The sequence below is a fragment of the Orbicella faveolata genome, unplaced genomic scaffold (genome assembly GCF_042242905.1).
Source record: "Orbicella faveolata isolate gen_17 unplaced genomic scaffold, um_ofav_v1 contig_27, whole genome shotgun sequence".
NCBI classification, from domain to species: Eukaryota; Metazoa; Cnidaria; class Anthozoa; order Scleractinia; family Merulinidae; genus Orbicella; species Orbicella faveolata.
The window spans coordinates 4,402,557-4,427,500 of NW_028301555.1; the positions used below are offsets into that span (position 1 = coordinate 4,402,557).

The 24,944-nt window shown below is 39.2% G+C and overlaps 3 protein-coding genes and 1 pseudogene across 3 annotated transcripts in view; all 4 read right to left on the reverse strand.

Annotated features, from left to right (window-relative positions):
- Window positions 1–4,388: 4,388 nt before the first annotated feature.
- Window positions 4,389–8,085, reverse strand: LOC149107222 (E3 ubiquitin-protein ligase TRIM45-like). Its single transcript, XM_089296495.1, has one exon. The coding sequence runs from the start codon at window positions 7,923–7,925 to the stop codon at window positions 5,724–5,726; it is 2,202 nt and encodes a 733-aa protein (XP_089152621.1). The 5' UTR covers window positions 7,926–8,085; the 3' UTR covers window positions 4,389–5,723.
- A 2,960-nt stretch (window positions 8,086–11,045) lies between these two features.
- Window positions 11,046–14,732, reverse strand: LOC110042593 (E3 ubiquitin-protein ligase TRIM45-like). Its single transcript, XM_089296494.1, has one exon. It carries the CDS (start codon window positions 14,496–14,498, stop codon window positions 12,294–12,296), a length of 2,205 nt encoding a protein of 734 aa, XP_089152620.1. The 5' UTR covers window positions 14,499–14,732; the 3' UTR covers window positions 11,046–12,293.
- A 788-nt stretch (window positions 14,733–15,520) lies between these two features.
- LOC110042619 (uncharacterized) overlaps window positions 15,521–24,944 on the reverse strand; it is an 89,674-nt gene continuing 80,250 nt past the window's right edge. The window contains exon 18 of the transcript XR_016209296.1: window positions 15,521–15,853. The gene's annotated coding sequence lies outside the window, so the exon portion shown is untranslated. The remainder of the gene's footprint in view (window positions 15,854–24,944) is intronic.
- LOC149107223 (E3 ubiquitin-protein ligase TRIM45-like) lies at window positions 20,163–24,022 on the reverse strand (annotated as a pseudogene).

Below are 24,944 nucleotides of genomic sequence, written 5' to 3' on the forward strand. Positions count from 1 at the left end.
GCAATTGCAACGGAATAAGGGACACTACTTGCGCAAAAACAAGTTCGTAAACGACTAAAAGCAACAAGCCATAAGAGAAAGTTATGTTGTACCAGTAAGGGTGCCGGATTTGATTTCCATATACTGGACCTGTACGCGTTTAGTTCAGTTGAAGGAATCAGGAACTGTGCAAGCAACATGGACAAGAACTTGATCATCCGGCATAGGGTACAACACATGGAGTTACGAGGCGTAGGTTTCTTCAGTACACGAGCTGGGCTGAAATGAGATGCAGAGCTCTTATCTATACCCACTTAATAAGGGACTTGCGCGAATAGTGGTCAGAGCGGGACTTGAAAATTAACCCGCGACCTTCGGATTTCAAGTCCGGCGCCCTAACCACTCGGTCACGCGCCCTCCTGTAATTTGATAACATGATATACCTGTTGTGAAATGTTGGTACTATATATTATGTTTATACTTTAATTAAGGTGCATCTGGAATGGAATTTTAAGTTGCAGAAAAACAAATACACATTTCGCATTTCACATAATTGGTCAAAAAAAAAAAGAATGTTGAAGTAGTTTTCAAGCCATAAAGTTTGTCACAATACTACTTGTCGAAAGGAAAAACATTTCCCAACCAAGCGATCATTCAAACTGATGTGAAAAACAGACATTCCACAAGGTGTGCTTGTATGCCACAACGGATAAATTCAGCGTAGTCATGTTCTCTATTCCATTTTTTATTTGTTTTACTGAGAAAGAACCACAATAATTATTCAGCAATATTCTTGTGGTTTTCTAACTTTATAATGATGTATGGTTAGGTCTGATCAACTGACTGACTGGCTGACTGATTGACAGACCGACTGACTCAGTGACTGACTGACTGACTGACTGACTGACTGACTGACCGATGGACGGATGGACGGATGGACGGATGGACGGATGGACGGATGGACGGATGGACGGATGGACGGATGGACGGATGGACGGATGGACGGATGGACGGATGGACGGATGGACGGATGGACGGATGGACGGATGGACGGATGGACGGATGGACGGATGGACGGATGGACGGATGGACGGATGGACGGATGGACGGATGGACGGATGGACGGATGGACGGATGGACGGATGGACGGATGGACGGATGGACGGATGGACGGATGGACGGATGGACGGATGGACGGATGGACGGATGGACGGATGGACGGATGGACGGATGGACGGATGGACGGATGGACGGATGGACGGATGGACGGATGGACGGATGGACGGATGGACGGATGGACGGATGGACGGATGGACGGATGGACGGATGGACGGATGGACGGATGGACGGATGGACGGATGGACGGATGGACGGATGGACGGATGGACGGATGGACGGATGGACGGATGGACGGATGGACGGATGGACGGATGGACGGATGGACGGATGGACGGATGGACGGATGGACGGATGGACGGATGGACGGATGGACGGATGGACGGATGGACGGATGGACGGACGGACTGACCAAACAATATGCCGGATGGAAAGATATTCACATGAACTAACACCTATAAAGTATGAAGTCATTACTGTATCGTAATATATCTATAATAAACAATAAACAACAAGTACATTGTAGTACACAATGGCGTGACTGTTGGTTAATTTCTATGGGCTTGCAAATCCAACTACAATCACGGACAAAAGTAGCTGACACTCCCTGTAAACAAACCTTCTCTCTTCAAATGCAGTTTTTCCTCCCTACAGCTGTACACTCCTCATGTGGGAAGCGTGGTGGCCTCATGGTTAGTGCGCTCGTCTCCGGATCGAGCGGTCCGCTCGATCCGGAGACGATTGTTTTTTTCGAGCAAAAAGGGATATTCTAGTTAAACAAGAACGAGTGATAAATGTAAAATACAATGAAACCTCCATTAAGCGGACACCTTCGGGACCTTCCCAAGTGTCCGCTTAATAGAGGGTGTCCGCTTGATAGAGGTTTGTAAAAATAGCGCAATGTTTGTTAACGATTAACATTCAACGGTTACTCTATACTGTGATAAAGTTCCATTTTGTTGAGGAAGTTATCCCGAGTTCAAGTTCGATACTTTTCATTACCAATTGTAATTTGTTTTTTAAATGCAAAAATATATTTAACAGCAAAACAGCAACGATAATACGCGCAGTACATGAACTCTTTGTCAATTCAGTTCGGTGTTTGCTTAATAGAGGTTTTTAACAATAGAAACTAGCCAAATACAATAGCCTCCAATAAAAAAAAACCGCTACAACATTACGCAAGGTACAACATTACGCAAATCATAGTCTGTACTTTGTTCGTTGAATAGGTCCTGGAAGTCACCGGAGCTAACTCACTCAGGGATTTAAACATAATTATGGCTTTTTGCTTCGTTCTGCGTATTGCTAGTTTGTCCCATTTAAGTATTTCGAGGAGGAAGCATGAGCCAGTGTCATTATATTATTTGCTATTAAAATGACTCTGTCTGAACGGTTTTGTAACTTTGGTAGCTTGTCACTCAATTGATTACTAAGCCACCCCAGACGGGGCTACAGAAATCAAAGTGAGGTTAGATTAAGACGTTCTAAATTAGTACCGCGGTAGATTGGGAGATGAGGAGCCTGACACGCCTTAGTGCACCTATTGCCGAAAATACCTCTTTACTCACTTCGTTAACATGATTAGACCAGGAAAGCCGATCATCGATAATCGGACCTAATGATTTTGCGTGATTAATTCTGCTGATTAGGTGGTTTCCAAATTTGATGTTTATTTCGTCATAGCTGTCGCCAAGAAGTTTCTGGCGAGAGCCAACGACCATAAACTCAGTTCTAAAACAGGAGTTCCAAGATTAAGAACCCATTCGGAGGCCAATACTCTTCGAGGCTTTTTGGGGAAGCATATCTCCCCCCCCCCCCCCCCCCTCTCCCCCTAGACCGGCAGACACAGCAATAACTGGGGGTTTATTAGAATCTAAAGTCATTATGAAAATGAAGATACGTGTGGCTAAAGAAATTAGAATGAGACATTATTCTTTGTTGAACACTTTTGTAGCAATTTTCATTGGCGTATATTTGTGATTCCGAGAAATCGACTGGAGATACCACAAACCCTGTTACAGCTATTGTCTGTGATTCCGAGAAAGGCAGATTTAATGTCGTCTGTAAACTATGACCTTTCTGTTGCTGAAGCCAAATTAATTTAAGAACTGTATCACGCAAGACATTTGTTTATACGGGAATGTTAATTTCCGCAGGGTTTATTAATATTGTGACTTAAGCAAGGAATAGTTGTTATTAAAACTACCCCGTTGTTAAAATTGGTCGTACTTGTTTTGAGTAGTAAACGCGTGCGATAGCGTGAGTATTGTGTTGATGATATCGTGAGTAAGGTGATGACACAAGGTGAGTTCGCGCTAACTGACACAATACAACAGCTGATCGTGTTTTTTAACATCACAGTCACGCTACAGTGTTTTCTAACACAGGTAACTTAATATTGTCCTGGTTTTTCCCATTGCAACTCTTGTAGAACTGTGCAAATTCTATTCTATTCCAATTTCGTAGCATTTTTGTATCACGCAAGACGTTTGTTAGTGAAGAAGATTGATTTTCGCAGGATTTCATAATTGCGTCTCAAACAAAGAATATTTACCACGAAAGCTTCATAGCTGCTAAACTTGGCCTTGACTGTATGGAGTGCCTTGCGAGGTAATTGCCCGATAGCTGAGAGTTTTGTTGATAATATCGTGAGTAACATGATGACACAAGGTAAGTTCGCGTGAAGCTAAGTACAACAACCGATTGGGTTTTTAAACATCACAATCACACTATCGTGTTACCTTACTGTTTTTGTAGTTCAGTTTCTGAGTATTCGATTTCTCAGCTTATAGAACTAACTGTGTAAATTATATTCTATTTATAGCTCTGAGTATTGTTGCCGGTATTTTCAATTATAAGCGAATTCAAGGTACGGGAGACCCGTTACAAGGGCGGGGAAAAAATGAAGCCGCGGACATTGTTTGGGAGATGGTGGTTTTCGTTTTGCACTAAACTGGCTGAAAAAAATAAGACTTTCGCGTTCATTTTTTTTTTCCCAAGCAAAAAATGGATATTCTTCTTAAACAAGTTTGAGAAATAGGTGTAAAACAGTTTAACAGACATCAATCAAATTTTAGTCAATTCCTCTTGACTCAATGGAAATATATTACAGGTAATGTTAGACTATCACGTTTTGGAACAGTGAGATAAATTAAGCATCATTCATTTTCATTACCGCAAACACTCAAAAGGGGAACAGGTTCATGGAAACTGTGATAACCTCAAATAAAAAGATTCACTTATTTCACATGGAATACTACAGTGTAACAAGATACAACAAGACTCTATCATCTAGATCATAGTCTCTTTTTACAGGAAAAGGTTCAAATCATCTTACAAAACTGCACATCAACTATAACAACACGAGAAATTATGATAACACAGATCACAATTTTTAATTAATCAATCGATTAAACGGTCAGTCAATCAAGAAAATTACAGCGGGTAAAAAGGAGTAAATGTATGAAAAGGAAAATACAAAACGAATCATTTAACATTTACAATGAGATCAAAATACTGAGAAATTATTTCTAGCAATATACAAAGGACCTGACTTACTGGTTCAAATATCCGTATAATATTCAATCAATATTTAACTACTTTAATACAAGCATTCACCAGTAAATTGTCAAAAGCGTTTTGATAATAATAAAAACCGTCAACACTTCATAACGAGAAATATTAAAACAAAACTAAGCAAAAGAGCTAAAATAATAAATCACAAATTACAGTCAAATCTAAATAGCAATAAACTAAAACTAACAATGACTAAATGATTTAAGTTAAAATAATTATCCGTCAAAATTTGAAAATATATAAAAACACTAGCAGCATTGCTGGTAGTAACTTGTTTAATACGTTGCTGATAACCGAAGGAAGGGGCAGCTTCGACGGTCTGAAGGCCCCTTCCTTCTCACCCCAAAGCTGAGTTTTTTCCCTATGACAGTATTTACATATGACAAATGATACCTTAGGAACAAATTGTACTTTTTTGTTTTTCTTGTTTTCTTCTTTTTTGAAAGACTCTTCCGGTCAGTTGGGGCGCAGCGCAAAAAACAGCAGCAGAAAACAATCCGCCGTTTTAAGTGCTGCGCCCAACTGACTGAACGCCTTGAACCTCGAGGCTAGGTTTTACAAAAGGAAAGTATTTTACCGAAGAATCATCGATAATACAAAAAACTTCGTCATCTGTAATGAATTATATACAACAATGACACTTCATCTTGCTTAGAGAAGGCATTAGAATCAATCGGTCGTCATCATGTACAATGCTTTGTCTGTTGGGTTTCGTTGTAAGAGCAATATTAATATTTTTGTGGAAATGCATAAAAGCGAGAGAAATACCAATTTAAATCCTTATTGTTTTGTTTGTTTGTTTGTTTCTTATTTTGTTTTTAACAGCGAGATATGAGGTCAGGAATGAAGAAAATTTTCAGGCAGGCAAGCCTCAGTGGATAACGAAAAAAAAATCTATGAGAAACGATACGAAAGAAAATTGAGATATCAGTAGCTTAAATGAAATTACAGCGAGATGCATCAGCCATTTGTGCTCTTTATATATGACACATAAAACGTTTCTTTCAATATGTAGGTGTTCAAACTACTCAAATTGGTGAGTAAATCATTTACTTCAATATGTATACTTTGCTAGCTGCGCTAGTCACGAGAATACGTCCATCTGGCGCTGTTGCTATTCGACGAGGACACCGTAAATAAGTGATAGTTTTGCCTGTGAAGCGACCGTCTAAAGAAAACTGCTGAACTCGGTTATTGCCAGAATCACATACAAGAAGATTATTGGAGCTGTCTACAAGCATACCTTGCGGAAAGTTAAATTGTCCATCTTGATTCCCTTCTTTACCAAACTTGTATAAGAAAGGTCCTGACTGATTGAAAACTTTAATACAGCTATTGCCTCTATCAGCTACAAGAAACATGTTTTTGTAAGGAATGCAGCTTGTTGGATGATTGAGTTTCTCTGGGCCGCTGTCTCCAAACATGGTAATAGTCTCACCCTCTTGTGTCATGACCTGTATCCTATTATTGCCGCACTCGGTTACAACAATGCAGTGTTGTTCATCCAGGCAAACATCAACCGGGTTGGAAAACTCTCCCTTTGCTTTACCACCTTTCCCAAAGGTTTTTACAACAGTTCCTGTCTGGACATCTACTTGTTGTATTCTATGATTCCCTTGATCTGCAATCAGAATCTCGTTATCATTTAAATATGTAACGCCGTGTGGGTGGTCAAATTGTCCGGCATTTCCTCCTTGGCTGCCAATTCTTCTTAAACAGTTGCCTTCTTTATCGAATATATAAATACAGTGTCCTTTGTAATCTGATATAGCAATGTTCCCTGTCGTATTTACAGCAATTCCACATAGATTGCGAAGCTCATCTCCTTGAAATAGCTTCAAGTTCAACTCACCGACTACAGCAAGTTCACGTTCTTTGACTTGCGTAATAAAAGGGCACTTAGGAAGTTTATCGTCGTTGATCTTCACTTCAATGTTATAGGCGCCCGGCACTTTTGGTGAAAAATTCACCTTGAAATTACCGTTTTCGCTCCCGCTAACAATCAAATTTGAGACCTCTTTAGTAGGTTCAATGAGAACTTCAATTTGATTTTTAAGATCAGACTGGTTGCTTATCTCTCCTTCAGGTGTTCTGGGGCATAATATTAATTCTGCTGCTACACCAGCCTGAAGAATTTGATCCAGTCCTTCCAGAGTGCATCGACTTGCATCAACTCCCTCGGTTGCGATATCGCCCAGTCTCAAACCCTCCACGGAACCCGCGGTATATTTGATGAATGAGGTCTCGTGGTGTTTTGGCATCTCAATGTCACGAAGCTCTTGAAATCTGTGTTTGAGAGTTTCCTTGTTTTGCATGATATCTAAGCTTAAACTTCTCTGTACCAAATTTTGTGTAAACTCAACGGCTTGGATCATTTGTTTGAGCAGTGATTCCGCTTTCTCCTTAGCCGAGTTAATTTTCTCGAGTCTCGTCGCTTGTGTTTTGTCCACGGAAGCAATCGCCTCTCGCTCGCGCTCTCGAATCTTTCTGATCATTGTCTCGGCTGATTGCGTGATTCCACGTTTAGCGATTGCGACATTGGTTTCGAGCTTAGAAATGGTTTCATCAAATTTTCGAATCACATCTTTCAAGGCTGTCTCGTTTTGTCTAGTCGCTGCAGCTTCTGCCATGATATTGCCCTTCTCGTTGTCAGCCGCTTTGTCAAGTAAAATTACTTCATGGTTTCGGTGGTCTGTGACTATGCAAGCATGACAGACACAGGATTGACAAGAAAGGCAGAAAAATCTTGTGATTTCTCGCTCGTGGTACTGTTCAGAGCAAAATGGTTGTCGCTTCAACAAGGCTTCGTAGTCTTGAGTTGTAAATTCTTTGACGGCCATGACTTTGTGTCCCTCGAATGCAGCCCGCATAACTTCATGCGCGCTTAAACAGTCGGGGCACATAAATCTTGCGCAATCAAAGCAATAATGAACATCGGAGCTTGTTTTCTTACAGTTGCCACAAGTTATGCTACTTCCATCACCACTCTGTCGAACGGCAAGGAGACTCAACAAACTGTTGTGGAAAAAACTGGTCGGCAAAGTGTCGAAACGATTTCCATCGGGCAGATCGATTTGCGCTTGGCACTCGGGACAACGGAACTTTCCTTGTCTGTGGCTGGCTCTTGCATGATTCTCCAAACACTGACAGCAAAACGTGTGAAGACATGAAATAGTTTTGGGTTGGTTGTAGGTATCGAGACAAATCGAGCATTCAAGATGTTTTTTGAGGTTTTTCAAGAGGGCCTCCATGGTAAACGTTTGCCAAAGACTGCTTGTGAAACACACACCTTGTTTACAATAGCGCTTTTGTTTGTGATTCCGAGAAAAGCAGATTTGATTTCGTCTACGTCTGAGAATAACTAACCTTTTTAACCTGAAGCGGAGTTAGCTACAAATGACCAATACTGATTGGTTCTGGTTGTTATGTACATCAGGAACCTGAATTGCGCAATGCATGAAAAATGTGGACGCAATCTCGGGTAGGTTTAGGGTGGGTACGTCCCTTCCACGTTTTGGTCAGCTAACAAACTGATTTGTGAAACAGATTCTCTGTGAATAATATAATTTAAAATCACTTCTGATCATTTAAAGTTTTTCTTTATTTGTAATTTTATACCCTTTCTAGGAAACTTTTCGAATATGGATCGATCGATCAATCAATCAATCATTTTATTTAAAAACTCGGTAAAAATTTTCAGTAAGTACAATAGTATATCAATCTGAATACAAATATTACTTTAATTAAAAACTACTATATATATTGTTTTTCAAGATTGCCGAGTGAGAATCCGATGATTCAAATACGCGATTGATTTGCGTCTTGAATTTCGCAATTGATTTAACCTTTCTGATGTTTTCAGGTAATGAATTCCATAATAAAGCACCGCTGTAGCTGAAACAACGTTTCAAATAATTAGCACGCGGCCTAGTCTCTTCCGCAGCCGTTATTAGGGTCGTCACGCAACGCTTCTCTGGCCAATGTCAATTTACCGAATTAAGAATTATGCATTACGCGAATTTAGTTTAGGTCTCTTTTATTGTCGCTGAAAAGCCCCATCTGGGGAGTGTCAATAAACTATTGTTATATAACTATTGTTACGCAAATCATAGTCTGTGCTTCTTTCGTTCAATAGGTTCTGCAAGTACACTGGAGCTAGAATCTTGGACAGGATAAAATAAGAAATAAAACAACGCCTCCCCACGAATCATCGATAAACTCGCGCTACAACCAAAACGGGCAATTTTTTCAATCATTGAAATGGGGCGAGGGGTGGTCTTATAATAATTCATTTATTTTGTCCAAGATTGTAGCTCATTTAAGGGATTTAAACATCTTTATTGCTTTTTCTTACGAGAAGGAAGCTTGGGCCAGTTTCATAATTATTGGTCTTTAAAATTACTCGAGCTGCACAGTTTTGTAATTTTTTGTAGTTTGTCACTCAATTGATTACTTAAGCCAGTAATCAAAGTGAGGTCGGAATAAGGCATTATAAATTAGCACCACGATAGACTGGGAGATGAGAGGTCCGATACGCCACAGGGCACCTATTGCCGAAAATACGTTTTTACTCATTTCGTTAACATGATTACACCAGGAAAGCCGATCTTCGATAATCAGACCTAATGATTAGGCATGATCAACTGTGCTGATTAGCTGGTTTGCTAATTTGATGTTTATTTCTTCATAGCTCTCGGCAAGAAGTTTCTGGCCAGAGCCAACGACCATATAATCAGTTCTAAAACAGGAGTTCTGAGAACCCATTGGGAGGCTCATACTCTTAAGGGTTTTTGGGGGGAGTATTTCATTCTCCCCTCCCACCTCCCACCTCCCCCCCGAACCCGGTAGACACTGCAATAACTGGAGGTTTATTAGAATCTAAAGCGATCATGAAGATGAAGATACGTGTGGCTAAAGAAATTAGAATGAGACATTATTCTTTGTTGAACACTTTTGCAGCAATTTTCTTTGGCGTGTGTTTGTGATTCCGAGAAATCGACTGGAGATACCACACACGCTGTTACAGCTATTGTCTGTGACTCCGAGAAAAGCAAATTTAATGTTGTCTGTAAAGCTGACCTTTCCGTTGCTGAAACCAGAATAATCTAAGAACTGTATCACGCAAGACGTTTGTTTGTACGGGAATGTTAATTTCAGCAGGATATTGGGACTTAAGCAAGGAATACATGTAGTTGTCATTGAAACTACCCCCGCTATTAAAATTGGTCTTTCTTGTTTTGAATAGTGCACGCGTGCGATAGTGTGAGTATTGAGTTGATGATATCGCGAGTAAGATGATGACACAAGGTGAGTTAGCGTGAACTAACACTGTACATCACAGTCACGCTGTTGTGTTTTCTGACACAGGTGACTTATTACTGTCCTGGTTTTTACCATTGTGCGTCCTATGGAACTGTGCAAATTGTATACTATTTATCAGGTTTCGTAGCATTGTTGTCTCCCGCAAGACGTTTGTTAGTGAAGAAGATTTATTTTCCCAGGATTTCGTAACTGCTTATTAAACAACGAATATTTATTACGAAAGCATCCTTGCTGCTAAACTTGGCCTTGACTGTATTGAGTGTCTTGCAAGGTGATAGTAAATTGGCCGATAACTGAGAGTTGTGTTGATGATATCGTGAGTAACATTAGTAACATGATGACACAAGGTGCGTTCGCGTGACGCCAGGTACAACGTTGACAACTGATTGGGTTTTTAAACATCACCGTCACGCTATCGTGTTTCCTAACTGTTTGAGTTGTTTGGTTTCTGCGTCTTCGATTTCTCAGCTTACAGAACTAGCTGTGTAAATTGTTTTCTATTTATAGCTCTGAGCATTCTTGCCGGTATTTTTAATCATTAGCGAATGCAAGGGACGGGAAACCTGTTACGAGGACGGGAAAACATGAAGCCGCGGACAGTGTTTGGGAGATGGTGGTTTGGTTTTGCACTAAACTGGCTGAAAAAATAAGACTTTCGAGTTCATTTTTTTTTTCCGAGCAAAAATGGATATTCTACTTAAACAAGTTTGAAAAATAAGTGTAAAACAGTTTAACATACATAAGTCAAATTTGAGGCAATTTCTCTTGACTCCGTGGAAATATGCTACAGATAACGTTAGATTTATCAAGTTTTGAAAGAGTGAGATAAATTAAGCATCATTCATTTTCATTTCCGAAAACACTCAAAAGGGAAATAGGTTCAGGGAAACTACGATAACCTCAAATAAAAAGATTCACTTATTTCACACGGAATACTACAGTTTGACAAGATACAACAACGCTCTATCATCTAGATCACTGTCTCTTTTTACAAGAAAAGGTTCAAATCATCTTACAAAACTTAACATCAAATATAAGAACACGAGAAATTATGATAACGTAGGTCACAATTTTAATTAATCAATCCATCGAACGGTCAATCAATCAAGAAAATTACAGCGGGTAAAAGGAGTAAATGTATGAAAAGGAGAATACAAAACGAGTCATTTAACATTTACAATGAGATCAAAATACTGAGAAATTATTCCTAGCAATATACAAAGGACCTGACTTAAGTTCAAATATCCGTATAATATTCAATCAATATTTAACTACTTCGAACATTACTGGCATTCACCAGTAAATTATCAAAAGCGTTTTGATAATAAAAAAAACCGTCAACGCTTTTTAACGAGAAATATTAAAACAACACTAAGCAAAAGAGCTACAATAATAAATCACAAATTACAGTCAAATCTAAATAGCGATAAACTAAAACTAACAATGACTAAATGATTTAAGTTAAAATAATTATCCGTCAAAATTTGAAAATATACAAAAAACACTAGCAGCATTGCTGGTAGTACCTTGTTTAATACGTTGCTGATAACCGAAGGAAAGGGCAGCTTCGACAGTTTGAAGGCCCCTCCTTCCTCACCCTAAAGCTGAGTTTTTTCGCTATGACACATGACAAATGAAACCTTAGGAGCAAATTGTACTTTTTTGTTTTTCTTGTTTGTTTGCTTTTTTAAAGACTCTTTCGGTCAGTTGTGATGCCGCGCAAAAAACAACCAGCAAGAAAACGATCCGCCGTTTTAAGTGCTGCGCCTAACTGACTGAATGCCTTGAACCTCGAGGCTAGGTTTTACAAAAGGAAAGCATTTTACTGAAGGATCATCGATGATACAAAAACCTCCGGCATCTGTAATGAATTCCCGGTAAATACAGCAATTACACTTCATCTTGCTTAGAGAAAGCATTAGAATCAACCTGTCGTCATACAACACTTTGTCTGTTGGGTTTCTGTTGGTTTTTTTGTAATAACAATATTAGTTTTTTTGTGGAAACCCATAAAAGCGAGAGAAATACCAATTTAAATCCTTTTTTTTTTTTTTTTTGTTCGTTGTTTTGTTTTTAACTGCGAGAGACGACATCAGGAATGAAGAAAATTTCAAGACAAGCAAGACGCAGTGGATAAATCAAAAGCTGATCCTGTGCTGAAAAAAATCTATGAGAAACGATGCCAAAGAAAATTAAGAGAAAATACAGCGAGATGCATCAGTCATTTATATATGACTCAGAAAACGTTTCCTTTGATATGTTGGCGTTCAAGCTACTCAAATTGGTGAGTAACACATCTACTTCAATATGTATACTCTCTTAGCTGTAAAGCTAGTCACGAGAATAAGTCCATCTGGCGCTGTTGCTATTCCAGCAGGACTTGGTAACCGAGTGATAGTTTTACCTGTGAAGTGACCGTCTAAAGAAAACTGCTGAACTCGGTTATTGTTCATATCACATACAAGAAGATTATTGGAGCTGTCTACAAGCATACCATTCGGCCAGTTAAATTGTCCATCTTGATTTCCTCGTTTTCCAAACTTGTACAAGAAAGTTCCTGACTGATTGAAAACTTTAATACAGTTATTGTCTCCATCACCTACAAGAAACATGTTTTTGTAAGGAATGCAGCTTCTTGGATAATTGAGTTTCTCTGGGCCGCTGTCTCCAAACATGGTAATAGTCTCACCCTCTTGTGTCATGACCTGTACCCTATGATTGTCCTGCTCGGTTACAACAATACGGTGTTGATCATCCAGGCAAACATCAACCGGGTAGGAAAACTCTCCCTTTGCTTTACCATATTTTCCAAAGGTTTTTACAACAGTTCCCGTCTGGACATCTACTTGTTTTATTCTGTGATTCCATTGATCTGCGACCAGAATCTCGTTATCGTTTAAATATGTAACGCAGCATGGCTGGTGAAATCGTACGGCATTTCCTCCTTTGCTGCCAATTTTTCTTAAACAGTTGCCTTCTTTATCGAATATATAAACACAGTTTCCAGTCCAATCTGTTATAGCAATCTTCCCTGCCGTATTTACAGCAATTCCATATAGATTGTGAAGCTCGTCTCCTTGAAATAGCTTCAAGTTCAACACACCAACGACAACAAGTTCCCGTTCTTTGACTTGCATAGTAAAAGGGCAGTTCGGAAGTTTATCGTCGTTGATCTTCACTTCAATGTTATAGGCGCCCGGCACTTTTGGTGTAAAATTCATCTGGAATTTACCGTTTCCTTTCTCGCTAACAATCACATTTGTGACGTCTTCAGTAGGTTCAATGAGAACTTCAATTTGATTTTTAAGATCAGACAGGTTGCTTATCTCTCCCTCAGGTGTTCTGGCGCATAATATCAATTCTGCTGCTACACCAGCCTGAAGAATTTGATCCAGTCCTTTAAGAGTGCATTGACTTATATCAACTCTCTCGGTTACGATATCACCTAGTCTAAAGCCCTCCACAGAAGCCGCGGTAAATTTGATGAATGAGGTCTCGTGGTGTTTTGGCATCTCAATGTCACGAAGCTCTTGAAATCTGTGTTTGAGAGTTTCCTTGTTTTGCAAGATATCTAAGCTTAAACTTCTCTGTACCAGATTTTGTGTGAACTCCACCGCTTGGATCATTTGTTTGAGCAGTGACTCCGCTTTCTCCTTAGCCGAGTTGATTTTCTCGAGTCTCGTCGCGTGTGTCGTGTCCACGGATGCAATCGCCTCTCGCTCGCGCTCTCGAATCTTTGTGATCATTGTCTCGGCTGATTGCGTTATTCCACGTTTAGCGTTTGCGACATTGGTTTCCAGTTTGGAAATGGTTTCATCAAATTTACGAATCACATCTTTCAAGGCTGTCTCCTTTTCTCTAGTCGCTGCAGCTTCTGCCATGATATTGCCTTTCTCGTTGTCAGCCGCTTTGTCGAGTAAAATAACTTCATGGTTTTGGTGGTCTGTGACTATACAAGCATGACAGACACAGGATTGACAAGCAAGGCAGAAAAATCTTGTGATCTCTCGCTCGTGGTACTGTTCAGAGCAAAAGGGCTGTCGCTTCAACAAGGCTTCGTAGTCTTGAGTTTGAAATTCTTTGACGGCCATGACTTTGTGTCCCTCGAATGCAACCCGCATAACTTCATGCGCGCTTAAACAGTCGGGGCACATAAATCTTGCGCAATCAAAACAATAATGAACATCAGAACTTCTTTTCTTACAGTTGCCACAAGTTATCCTACTTCCATCGCCACTCTGTCGAACAGCAAGAAGACTCAACAAACTGTTGTGGAAAAAACTGGTCGGCAAAGTGTCGAAACGATTTCCTTTGGGCAGATCGATTTGCGCTTGACACTCTGGACAAAGGAACTTTCCTTGTCTGTGGCTGGCTCTTGCATGATTCTCCAAACACTGACAGCAAAATGTGTGTAGACATGAAATAGTTTTGGGTTGGTTGTAGGTATCGAGACAAATCGAACATTCAAGATGTTTCTTGAGACTTTTCAAGAGGGACTCCATGGTAAACGTTTTCTAAAGTTGCTTGTGAAACACACACCCTGCAATTAGAGCTATTGTTTGTGATTCCGAGAAAAACAGGCAGTTTGATTTCGTCTATATATATCTGACTTTTCTAACCTAAAGCCGAGTTAATTACAAAATGTTTAATACGGATTGGTGCTCAGTCACGTAAAACGTTTTTCTCGAAGAGTTGTTTTGATTTTATGTCGATCAAGAATTGTATGATGCATGTAAAATATGGACTCACTACCGGGCTGGGTACACAAGTAAGTCTGACTGGAGAAGAGGTGTCTATTCCAGGTCTTCAAATGTGGTCCATATTGGAAAAATTGCGTTGCAAAAACATCACGTTGTAAAAATAGGCCAATTGTTAGGTTGGAAATTTATTAAATTTCAATAAGCCGTTTCTGAAAAGTTATTTCCTTGTCCGGCCGAAATATGAGTGGCCTAACCAACGTATTTTGCTAACCAAAGTTTTTGCGAATAACTTAAAATCACTGCTGATAATTTGAAATGTTTTTGCTTTCGGAATTTTACAACCCTTTCTGGAGAACGTTTCGAATATGAATTCCTAGTTATATTTCAGAAGTTCTGACATCTTAACCCCGGCCGTTGAGAGGCACATACCCGTATAGGTAACTACATCCACAGTATGCACTTTATTAGCTGGAGGTTTATTAGAATATAAAGTGTTCATGAAGAGGACGACACGCGTGGCTGAAGAAATTAGAACGCGCTTAAATTCTTGACTGAGTATTTGTGCAGCAAGTTTCCGTGCTATTAGTTAACGATTTAGAAAATCCTGAACTTTCACACAGTTTTAGTTGGTTTTCAATGGACCAAGCTAGGTTTGTACAAACTTATTTAGATTTCCTGTATACTGTATACTAACGAGCATCTCTTTTGTACAACAGGGAGGGAGGTACAATAAGCTCGCCCGAACATGTTTGCTTCTAGCAAAGAATCGCATCGCGCTAAAAGCCAGGTCATTTCCATAATTTGTCTTTGAAAAGACGCTTTTTTAATTAATTAAAAGTTCAACCCCGCAGGCAACACTCAATATCTCCTTTGTTTCAAGATGAACCTCCTACACAGACATTGTTTCAGCTCAACACGCGAGAAGAATTTGTAATGAAATTAAAAGAATAATACGACAAATGGCTTCAGGGTGTTTCTTTTTGTGTTTTGATGAAACAAAAATGCGTCGTATTCTGCAAACGTTTCCAATTGCTGGTTAACTAGACTAAAATGAAAGTGAAAACAAAGTTTTAACTCTTTACCTCCAGAGCCGAGAAGGTTCTTCTTGTACCCTAAAGTTTTCCCTTAGTTGGCGTCAATTTCCTTTGCTCCTCTCCCTTCGGAAAAAAAATAAAAAACATTGCATCCTTGTTTTATACATACAGAGAAATCGAAAAAAAAAAAAAATCATAATCATGGAATATAGAAACATTTATAAAAACAGCGCGAGGTTTACGTTCCCAACACGTTTTCCTTTTTTCACACCCTCCACCCGTTATCTCAGAGCGCGCACTTTCGTGCAAAGTTTTCTATTTGTTGCGAAAAGCATTTCTTTCTTTGATTACGTCAAAACACCTTTGCTTATTTTTGTCAACATGCGATCAGTAATCGTCTTTTCTCTTTTATTGTTCACTTCCTTTCTACCTATTATCGATGCAAGATATTGGATCCCGATGTACAAGAAGGAAACGCCCTGTAAGTTGGAAAAAATATTCGATAATTTCAAACATTTTAAGACATATTAAAAGATCATTGCAATTTTGTACTCAACTTAGATAGTTTCGAAAATAACTCCTGAAAAAATTCAGGCCTAACCAAAACCGGTGTAGTTCTCTTCCAACTGAGCAAACAAACTAACTGAAAGCATGAAGAAACTGCATATTTTTCAATGAAGCATATTAAATGACAGCTTGTTTATACTGTTTGCAGACTGCATGAAACATTTGCTGAGAAGCGAAGGTTTTCATCCGGGCCGACACACTGGGGTTTCGTCTGAGCATGACGACTTTGGAGACCGTCGTCGAGTTGTGAAAGATGGATATCCGTGGTGCACCTCTTCGGGAAATAGCTTTGAAGAATTGGGTAAAACTAGAAAAAATATACATATTTTCCTCTTTTTAAGGGTGCATGGCGGTATCGTTCAAAAAGGTAGCATAGGATTATTGTCGGCTTCGGTCTGGACTACTAATGGAGTAGTTGGCATTACCGTCGTGTAAACCTCGAATTCTGACGGATTAAACTATGACCTGCGATTATAGTTGAATTATAGTTTTGATATAATACATAGTTGCACCATTTCTATCCTCTTGCAACAGTTCAGGATGTCTTATTAGCTCAGTTACCCTTGTCACCCAAAATGTTGGCTAACAGCAAGCTGTTATCAAGCTGTCAGGGTAACGTGACAAAATTTGAAGGGGAGGGGGATGGGGTGGGTAATCGATGATGCACTATGGCATGTTGTGTATCAGTTACAAGCTGGGTAGGGAGGAAGCCACATGTATGCTTCTAGTCACTTCACACTACAGAAATTAGAGATATAATGTAGATTCCAAGGCTGACAAGCCATTATAAAAGTTTGCGGTAAAGTCAGTATCAGGCGAAAGTGTCTCTGATGCTGTTGGAGATTATACCACTTTCCATCTATCCAAAAGAGACTTGCTGATTTCTATCTAGAATAACGCTAAAGAGTGGACTTCACATTTTGAAATTAAAATTATTAAAATTAATTTGGTTAAATTTGTGAATTCTTATCCTTCAGGCTGAACAAGAACTCCAACAACTTTAACAAGCACAGACAGCAGCCTACCAACAGCAGTCAGAACAACAACAACAACAACAAATGCAGCAGCCGAGCATATCTGCAGCACAACCTGTAGCCACACAGTTAAATAAATAGTACATATATATCTTAATTGGCCACTCCCCCATGGGGCTTTCCGGGGCCAGTGGAAACAAATGATGAAACAAATAATGCAAATGAACATAACATGGTTAGAAATCCCAACTGCCAGGAGGTAGACCAGTTGGATATTTACAAACGTGGCCGAGGAGTTGAACTAGGGTCTACCGAGAAACAGCTCTAGCTTAGCATACTATTTGCGACAGTCCCTTTCACGCTCGCTGAATAAGAGATGGAGAAATACTCCGCGCCCAGATATTAAACGTTTAGTAAAGACCCGAAACAATAGCCGATACTCAAAAGCGAAACCCAAAACTTAAACAGCAAATCCTAGCCACCCAAAACTTAAGACAAAGAGCTATACAATTGTAAGGGAAGAGGGTGTGAATAAAATATCCAAAAGGTGCTAAAGCTAGTCCTTGAGTGGTAAAGCAGGATACTGAAAATACTAGGGATAAAGGCAAACGATAAAGGAGAAACAAAAAGGTGCAGAAGAATTTAAACCGCCTTTCAGGCTAGCATGGGAAGAGGAGAAACGATGCAACAGCATGTGCCCAAGGTAATTGCACAATTACAAGAACGTAGGTGCACAAACTAAAAGCAAAACAAGGCGAACATATTACTGAATGGTACAAACCAAGGAAAAAGCGAGTAACAATTACACCGAGCCAAAGGAATAGTATTTCACAAGCTCGGCATTTGCGAGGCAAAGCAACCTCGGAAAAAACATCACTGAAGAACACAAAACATATTTGATGAAGCATGAAACTTAAGGGAGCCGAGGGAATAGCACTGCACCAAGTGCCCGATATTTGTGAGGCAAAGCACGCATACAAAAACATTACTGAATATAACAAAGCGTACAAAGTAAAGGGAGCCGAGGGAATAGCACTGCACAAACGAGACGTTTGTGAGGCAAAGCACGCATACAAAAACCGGCATTACTGAATATAACAAAGCTTCCAAACTAAAAGGAGCCGAGGGAATAGCACTGCACAAACCAGATGTTTGTGAGGCAAAACACGCATACAAAAACATCCTTGAATTTTACAGAAGCTGCAAACTAGAAGGGAGTCGAGGGAAAGGCGCTGCACAAGCCCAATGTTTGTGAGTCAAAGCACGCATAAAATAATGTGAGCCAGTACTGCAACTTCACAGTAAAAGCGTGAAAATACTTAAAGGGCGTACTGCAAGGGAAAACCATGGATAAAATTCAAGCAATTGCGACGGAATAAGGGACTATACTCGCGCAAAAGCAAGTTCGTAAACGACTAAAAGCAACAAGCCACAAGAAAAAGTTATGTTGTACCAGTAAGGGTGCCGGATTTGGTTTCCATAAACTGGACCTGTACGCGTTTAGTTCAGTTGAAGGAATCAGGAACTGTGCAAGCAGCATGGACAAGAACTTGATCATCCGGCATATGATACAACAAGTGAAGTTACGAGGCGAAGGATTCTTACGCGAACTGGGCTGAAAGGAGATGCAGAGCTCTTATTTATACCCGCTTAATAAGGGACTGGCGCGAATAGTGGTCAGCGCGGGACTTAAAATTAATCCGCGACCTCGGGATTTCAAGTCCGGCGCCCTAACCACTCGGCCACGCGCCCTCCAATAATTTAATAACATGATACCTGTTAAGAAATGTTGTACTTGTTATGTTTATACTTTAATTAAAGTGCATCTGGAATGGAATTTTAAGTTGCCTAAACCTGAACAAATGCACATTTTGCATTTCGCATACTTGGGCAAAAGAAAAAGAAAGAATATTGAAGAAGTTTTAAATAAAATAAGAAAAAAAAATTAAAAAAATAAGGCTGTTACTTCATTTGTTTTTCCTTGCAAAAATAAATACTCTAGTTAAATAAGAACGAGTGATAAATGTAAAATAGTTTTACAGACATCAGTGAAACACTCAAAAGGGGAAGAGGTTCGTAGAAAAGACATAAATGTACTTTAGTATATAAATGTCTAAATAATCTAGTACCTAAATATTTGAGTGACTATTTCACAAGAAATCATAATGTGCATGCATAGCTACAATACTCGCAGAAGAACAGATTTGTACCTGCCCAAACCCAAACTTAGCCTTGCAAAACGAACTTTTAGATATACGGGCTCAGCGTTTTTTAACCAGATCATTCAAAACGCCGAGTCACTTTCTTCTTTCAAAGTTCTAGTTGACCCCTACAATTTTTAAATTTTATAGACACTAGATTTTTATAAATTATTGCATGCTTGTTTATACTCTATACTTTTAATTATTACTTGTGTTTTTAAATTTATATCCACCCACCTCTAACAGCACAGTCTGATGATCGCTTCGTGCGTGAAACTCGAGTAACTGTCCGTACGGTCTCTATCTTTAATTATGGTATTCCGCTCTGCATGTATTTGCATCGAGCACTTCTACGATAGTAAGAAACCTTTTACATTTTTCTTTATCTTACTTTTTTTAAACTTTATCTTGTATTTTTAAATTATCACGATGTCTTGTATTTTTAGTTATTATATTTTTAGTCCAGGGTTCCTCTGGAGATCAGCCTTGTTACTGAATGGGCCATCCTGGTTAATAAAGTTTACCTTCACCTTTACGATAATCTCCAATAAAAACATTTGCTTACTTTTACATGGAATGCTACGGCGTAACAAGATACAACAAGAACTCTATCATCTCTCTTGATGCAGGAAAAGGCTCAAATCATCTTACAAAATTGCACATCAAATATAACAACACCAGACAATAAAATAACAAAAATCACAATTTTAATCAACCATTCAAACGGTAAATCAATCAAGAAAATTAGAGCGGGTAAAAAGGAGTAAATGTATGAAACGGAAACTACAACAAAATCAAGTCATTAAAAATTTACAATGAGATTAAAATAATGAAAAAATTCTTTCTAGTGATATCCAATGGACCTGACTTAAGTTCAAGTATCTGTATTATATTGAATCCGATTCAACTCTTCAAGCTTTACTGGCAGTCACCAGTAAATTGTCAAAAGCATAATAATAATAATAATAATAATAATAATAATAATAAAAATCCATTGTTATATAAAGGAAAAAGTTAAAACAAAACTAAGCAAAAGCTCTACAATAATAAATCACAAATTACAATGAAATCTAAACTTAAACGCTAGTAATGACTAAATGATACCAGTTCAATCCTCCGTATAAGATTTAAAAAGATATGAAAAACTAGCAGCATTACTGGCATTCGACAGCAACTTGCTTAATATGTTGCTGATAACCGAGGAAAAGGCAGCTTCGACAGTTTGAAGCCCATTCCTCCCCCTTCCCTCCCTTCAAACAGCTACATTTGTCTCCTAGAAGACTATTTACACGTGACAAAAAAAGCCTAAGGACCAAAGTGTACTTTTTCTTGTTTGTTTGTTTCCTTGCTTTTTTTTTTTTTTTAAGAAGCCTCTTCCAGGCATTCAGTTAGTTGGGACAGAGAGCGAAAAAAGGATCCACGGTTTTCCGCGCTGTGGCACCCCAACTGACAAAACGTATGGAAGAGATTATTTTTTTCTTGCAGAGGGAAGCTGTTTAGCCGAAAAATCATCGAGAATACTAAAAACTCCGTCATGAATTGAAACGATTGTTAGACTTGCTCTTGCTCAGAGAGAGCACATCAATCCGTCGTCCTTTTTCATTGTAATAGCGATATTAGCATTTTTGTGGAAACGCATCAAATGGAAAAATACCCATTTAAATCTCACACTCTAAAAATATTAAAGAGAAAGAACATTTATGGTTTGTTTGTTTCTTTTCTTGTTGTTGTTGTTGTTGTTGTTGTTGTTGTTGTTGTTGTTGAAAGCGATCGAAAGATGAGATTAGGAATGAAAAAGTTTTTCACCAGACCGGATGAGTGAAAACTTGATGCTTGCTGAGAAATCTTTGACAAACTATAGATGCGAAAGAAAATTAAGATTTTTAAGTGAAAAATACAGCGACATGCGTCAACCAGTCGTGCTATTTATCCCACAGAAAACTTCTTTCGTTTATGAAGGCGTTTAAGCTACTCATACTGATGAGTAAATCATCTACTTCAATATGTAGACTTTCTTAGCTGCGCTAGCCACGAGAATACGTTCATCTGGCGCTGTTGCTATTCCAATAGGACGTGGTAAATCAGTGATAGTTTTGCCTGTTAAGCGACCGTCTAAAGAAAACTGCTGAACTCGGTGATTGTTAATATCACATACAAGAAGATTATTGGAGCTCTCTAGAAACATACCATGCGGCAATTTAAATTGTCCACCTTGATTTCCTTGTTTTCCAAACTTATACAAGAAAGTTTCTGACTGATTGAAAACTTTAATACAGTTATTGCCTCCATCAGCTACAAGAAACATGTTTTTGTAAGGAATGCAACTTCTTGGATAATTGAGTTTCTCTGGGCCGCTGTCTCTAAACATTGTAATAGTCTCACCCTCTTGTGTCATGACCTGTATCTTAGGATTGTCGAGCTCGGTCACAACAATGCGGTGTTGATTATCCAGGCAAACATCAAGCGGCTGGGAAAACTCTCCCTTTCCTTCACCATATTTTCCAAAGCTTTTCGTAACAGTTCCTGTCTGGACATTTACTTGTTGTATTCTATGATTCCCTTGATCTGCAACCAGAATCTCGTTATCATTTAAATATGTAACGCCGCATGGGCGGTCAAATTGTCTGGCATTTCGTCCTTAGCTGCCAATTTTTCTTAAACAGGTGCCTTCTTTATCAAATATGTAAACAGAGTGTCCTTTGTAATCTGTTAGAGCAATCTTCCCTGTCGTATTTACAGCAATTCTAGCTGGCGCGTGAAGCTCATCTCGTTTGAATAACTTTAAGTTTAAATCACTGACTACAACAAGTTCGCGTTCTTTGACTTGCGTAGTAAAAGGGCAGTTCGGAAGTTTATCGCCGTTGATCTTCACTTTAATGTTATAGGAGCCCGGCACTTTTGGTGTAAAATTCACCTTAAATTTACCGTTTCCTTTCTCGCTAAAAATCACATTTGTGACGTCTTTAGTAGGTTCAATGAGAACTTCAATTTGATTTTTAAGATCAGGCTGGTTGCTTATCTCTCGCTCAGGTGTTTTGGGGCATAATATCAATTCTGCTGCTACACCAGCCTGAAGAATTTGATCCAGTCCTTCCACAGTGCATTGACTCACATCAATTCCCTCGGTTGCGATATCGCCCAGTCTCAAGCCCTTCACGGAAGCCGCGGTAAATTTGATGAATGAGGTGTTTTGGCATCTCAATGTCACGAAGCTCTTGAAATCTATGTTTGAGAGTTTCCTTGTTTTGCATGATATGTGAGCTTGAGCTTCTCTGTACCAGATTTTGTGCAAACGCAACCGCTTGGATCATTTGTTTGAGCAGTGATTCCGCTTCCTTCTTAACCGAATTAATTTTCTTGAGTCTCGTCGCGTGTGTTGTGTCCACGGAAGCAATCGCCTCTCGCTCGCGCTCTCGAATCTTTGCGATCATTGTCTCGGCTGATTGCGAGATTCCACGTTTAGCGATTGCGACATTAGTTTCCAGCTTGGAAATGGTTTCATCAAATTTTCGAATCACATCCTTCAAGGCTGTCTCGTTTTGTCTAGTCGCTGCAGCTTCTGCCATGATATTGCCTTTCTCGTTGTCAGCTGCTTTGTCGAGTAAAATAACTTTGTGGTTTTGGTGGTCTGTGACTATGCAAGCATGACAGACACAGGATTGACAAGAAAGGCAGAAAAATCTTGTGATCTCCCGTTCGTGGTACTGTTCAGAGCAAAAGGGCTGTCGCTTCAACAAGGCTTCGTAGTCTTGAGTTTGAAATTCTTTCACGGCCATGACTTTGTGTCCCTCGAATGCAGCCCGCATAACGTCATGCGCGTTTAAACAGTCGGGGCACATAAATCTTGCGCAATCAAAACAATAATGAACATCGGAGCTTCTTTTCTTACAGTTGCCACAAGTTATGCTACTTCCATCGCCACTCTGTCGGACAGCAAGGAGACTCAACAAACTATTGTGGAAAAAACTGGTCGGCAAACTGTCAAAACGATTTTCTTTGGGCAGATCGATTTGTGCTTGACACTCTGGACAACGGAACTTTCCTTGTTTGTGGCTGGCTCTTGCATGATTCTCCAAACACTGACAGCAAAATGTGTGTAGACATGGTATAGTTTTGGGTTGGTTGTAGGTATCGAGACAAATCGAACAAGTAACTTGTTGCTTGAGATTTCTCAAGAGGGACCCCATGACGAACGTTTCCTAGGGAGACTGCTCGTGAAACACATACCCTGTTAGAGCTTTTGTTTGTGATTTCGACAAAAGCAGAGGTAATTTCGTCTGTAAAGCTGACTTTTCTGTTTCTAAAGCCAAAATGATTTAAGAACTGTATCACGCAAGACGTTTCTTTATCAGGAAGATTTGTTTGCGCCAGATTTTAACTCTTTTTCAGAATTAAGTTAGGAATAGTTGCCACTAAAAGTACCCCGCTGTTAGAATTGGTCCTACTTTAAGTCTTTTGTAGTAAAGGCTGTTAAAATTGGACTTACTTGAATTTTAAAATATCTTGTGTAGTAAACGCGTTCGATAGCGTGCGTATTGTGTTGATGACATCGTGAGTAAGATGATGTCACAAGGTGAGTTTGCGTGAACTCACACTATTCCACAGCTCACTGTGTTTTTTGTTTTTTTTTTAATCACAGTCACGTTATCTTGTTTTCTAACACAGGTAACTTAATATTATCCTGGTTTTTCCCATTGCACCTCATGCAAATTGTATTTGAATTTTATCCGTAACATTGTTGTATCACGCTAGACGTTTTAATCTGTAAGAGAAGGTTTATTTTTGCATGATTTCATAATTGAGTCGTAAACAAGAAATCATGGTTTCCACGAATGCGTGATAACGTGAGAGTTGCGTTGATGATAATGACGACACAAGGTGAGTTTGCGTGACGCCAGGTACAACATAAACAACATAAACCATTGTTGCCGGTATTTTTAATCATGAGCGAATTCAAGGGGCGGGAAACCTGTTACAAGGACGAGGAAGCCTGTAGCCGCGCACAGTGTTTGGGAAGAAGTGGTTTGGTTTTGCACTAAATTGGCTGAAAAAAATAGGACTCTCGCTATTATTGTTTTTGTCGACCAAAAATTGATATTCTCATTAGTTAAATAAGGACGAGGGATACGTGTTAAATACTTTTACAGACATAAGTCAAATTTGAGGCAATTTCTTTTGACTCCGCGGAATTATATTACAGGTAATGCAATATTTATATCAAGTTTTGGAAAGATAGATTAAGCATCATGCCATACATTTTCATTTCCGCAAACACGCCAAAGGAACACTCAAAAGGGGAGGAGGTTCCTGGAAACTACCATAACCTCCAATAAAAAGACTTTCGTATTTCACATGAAATGCTACAGTGTAACAAGATACAACAAGACTCTATGAGTCTTGATACAAGAAAAGGTTCAAGTCATCTTACAAAATTGCACATCAAATATAACAACACGTGACATTATGATAACG

Coding starts and splice junctions, on each gene's coding strand:
- LOC110042593 (XM_089296494.1), bottom strand. CDS start 14,498: ATGGAGTCCCTCTTGAAAAGTCTCAAGAAACATCTTGAATGTTCGATT.
- LOC149107222 (XM_089296495.1), bottom strand. CDS start 7,925: ATGGAGGCCCTCTTGAAAAACCTCAAAAAACATCTTGAATGCTCGATT.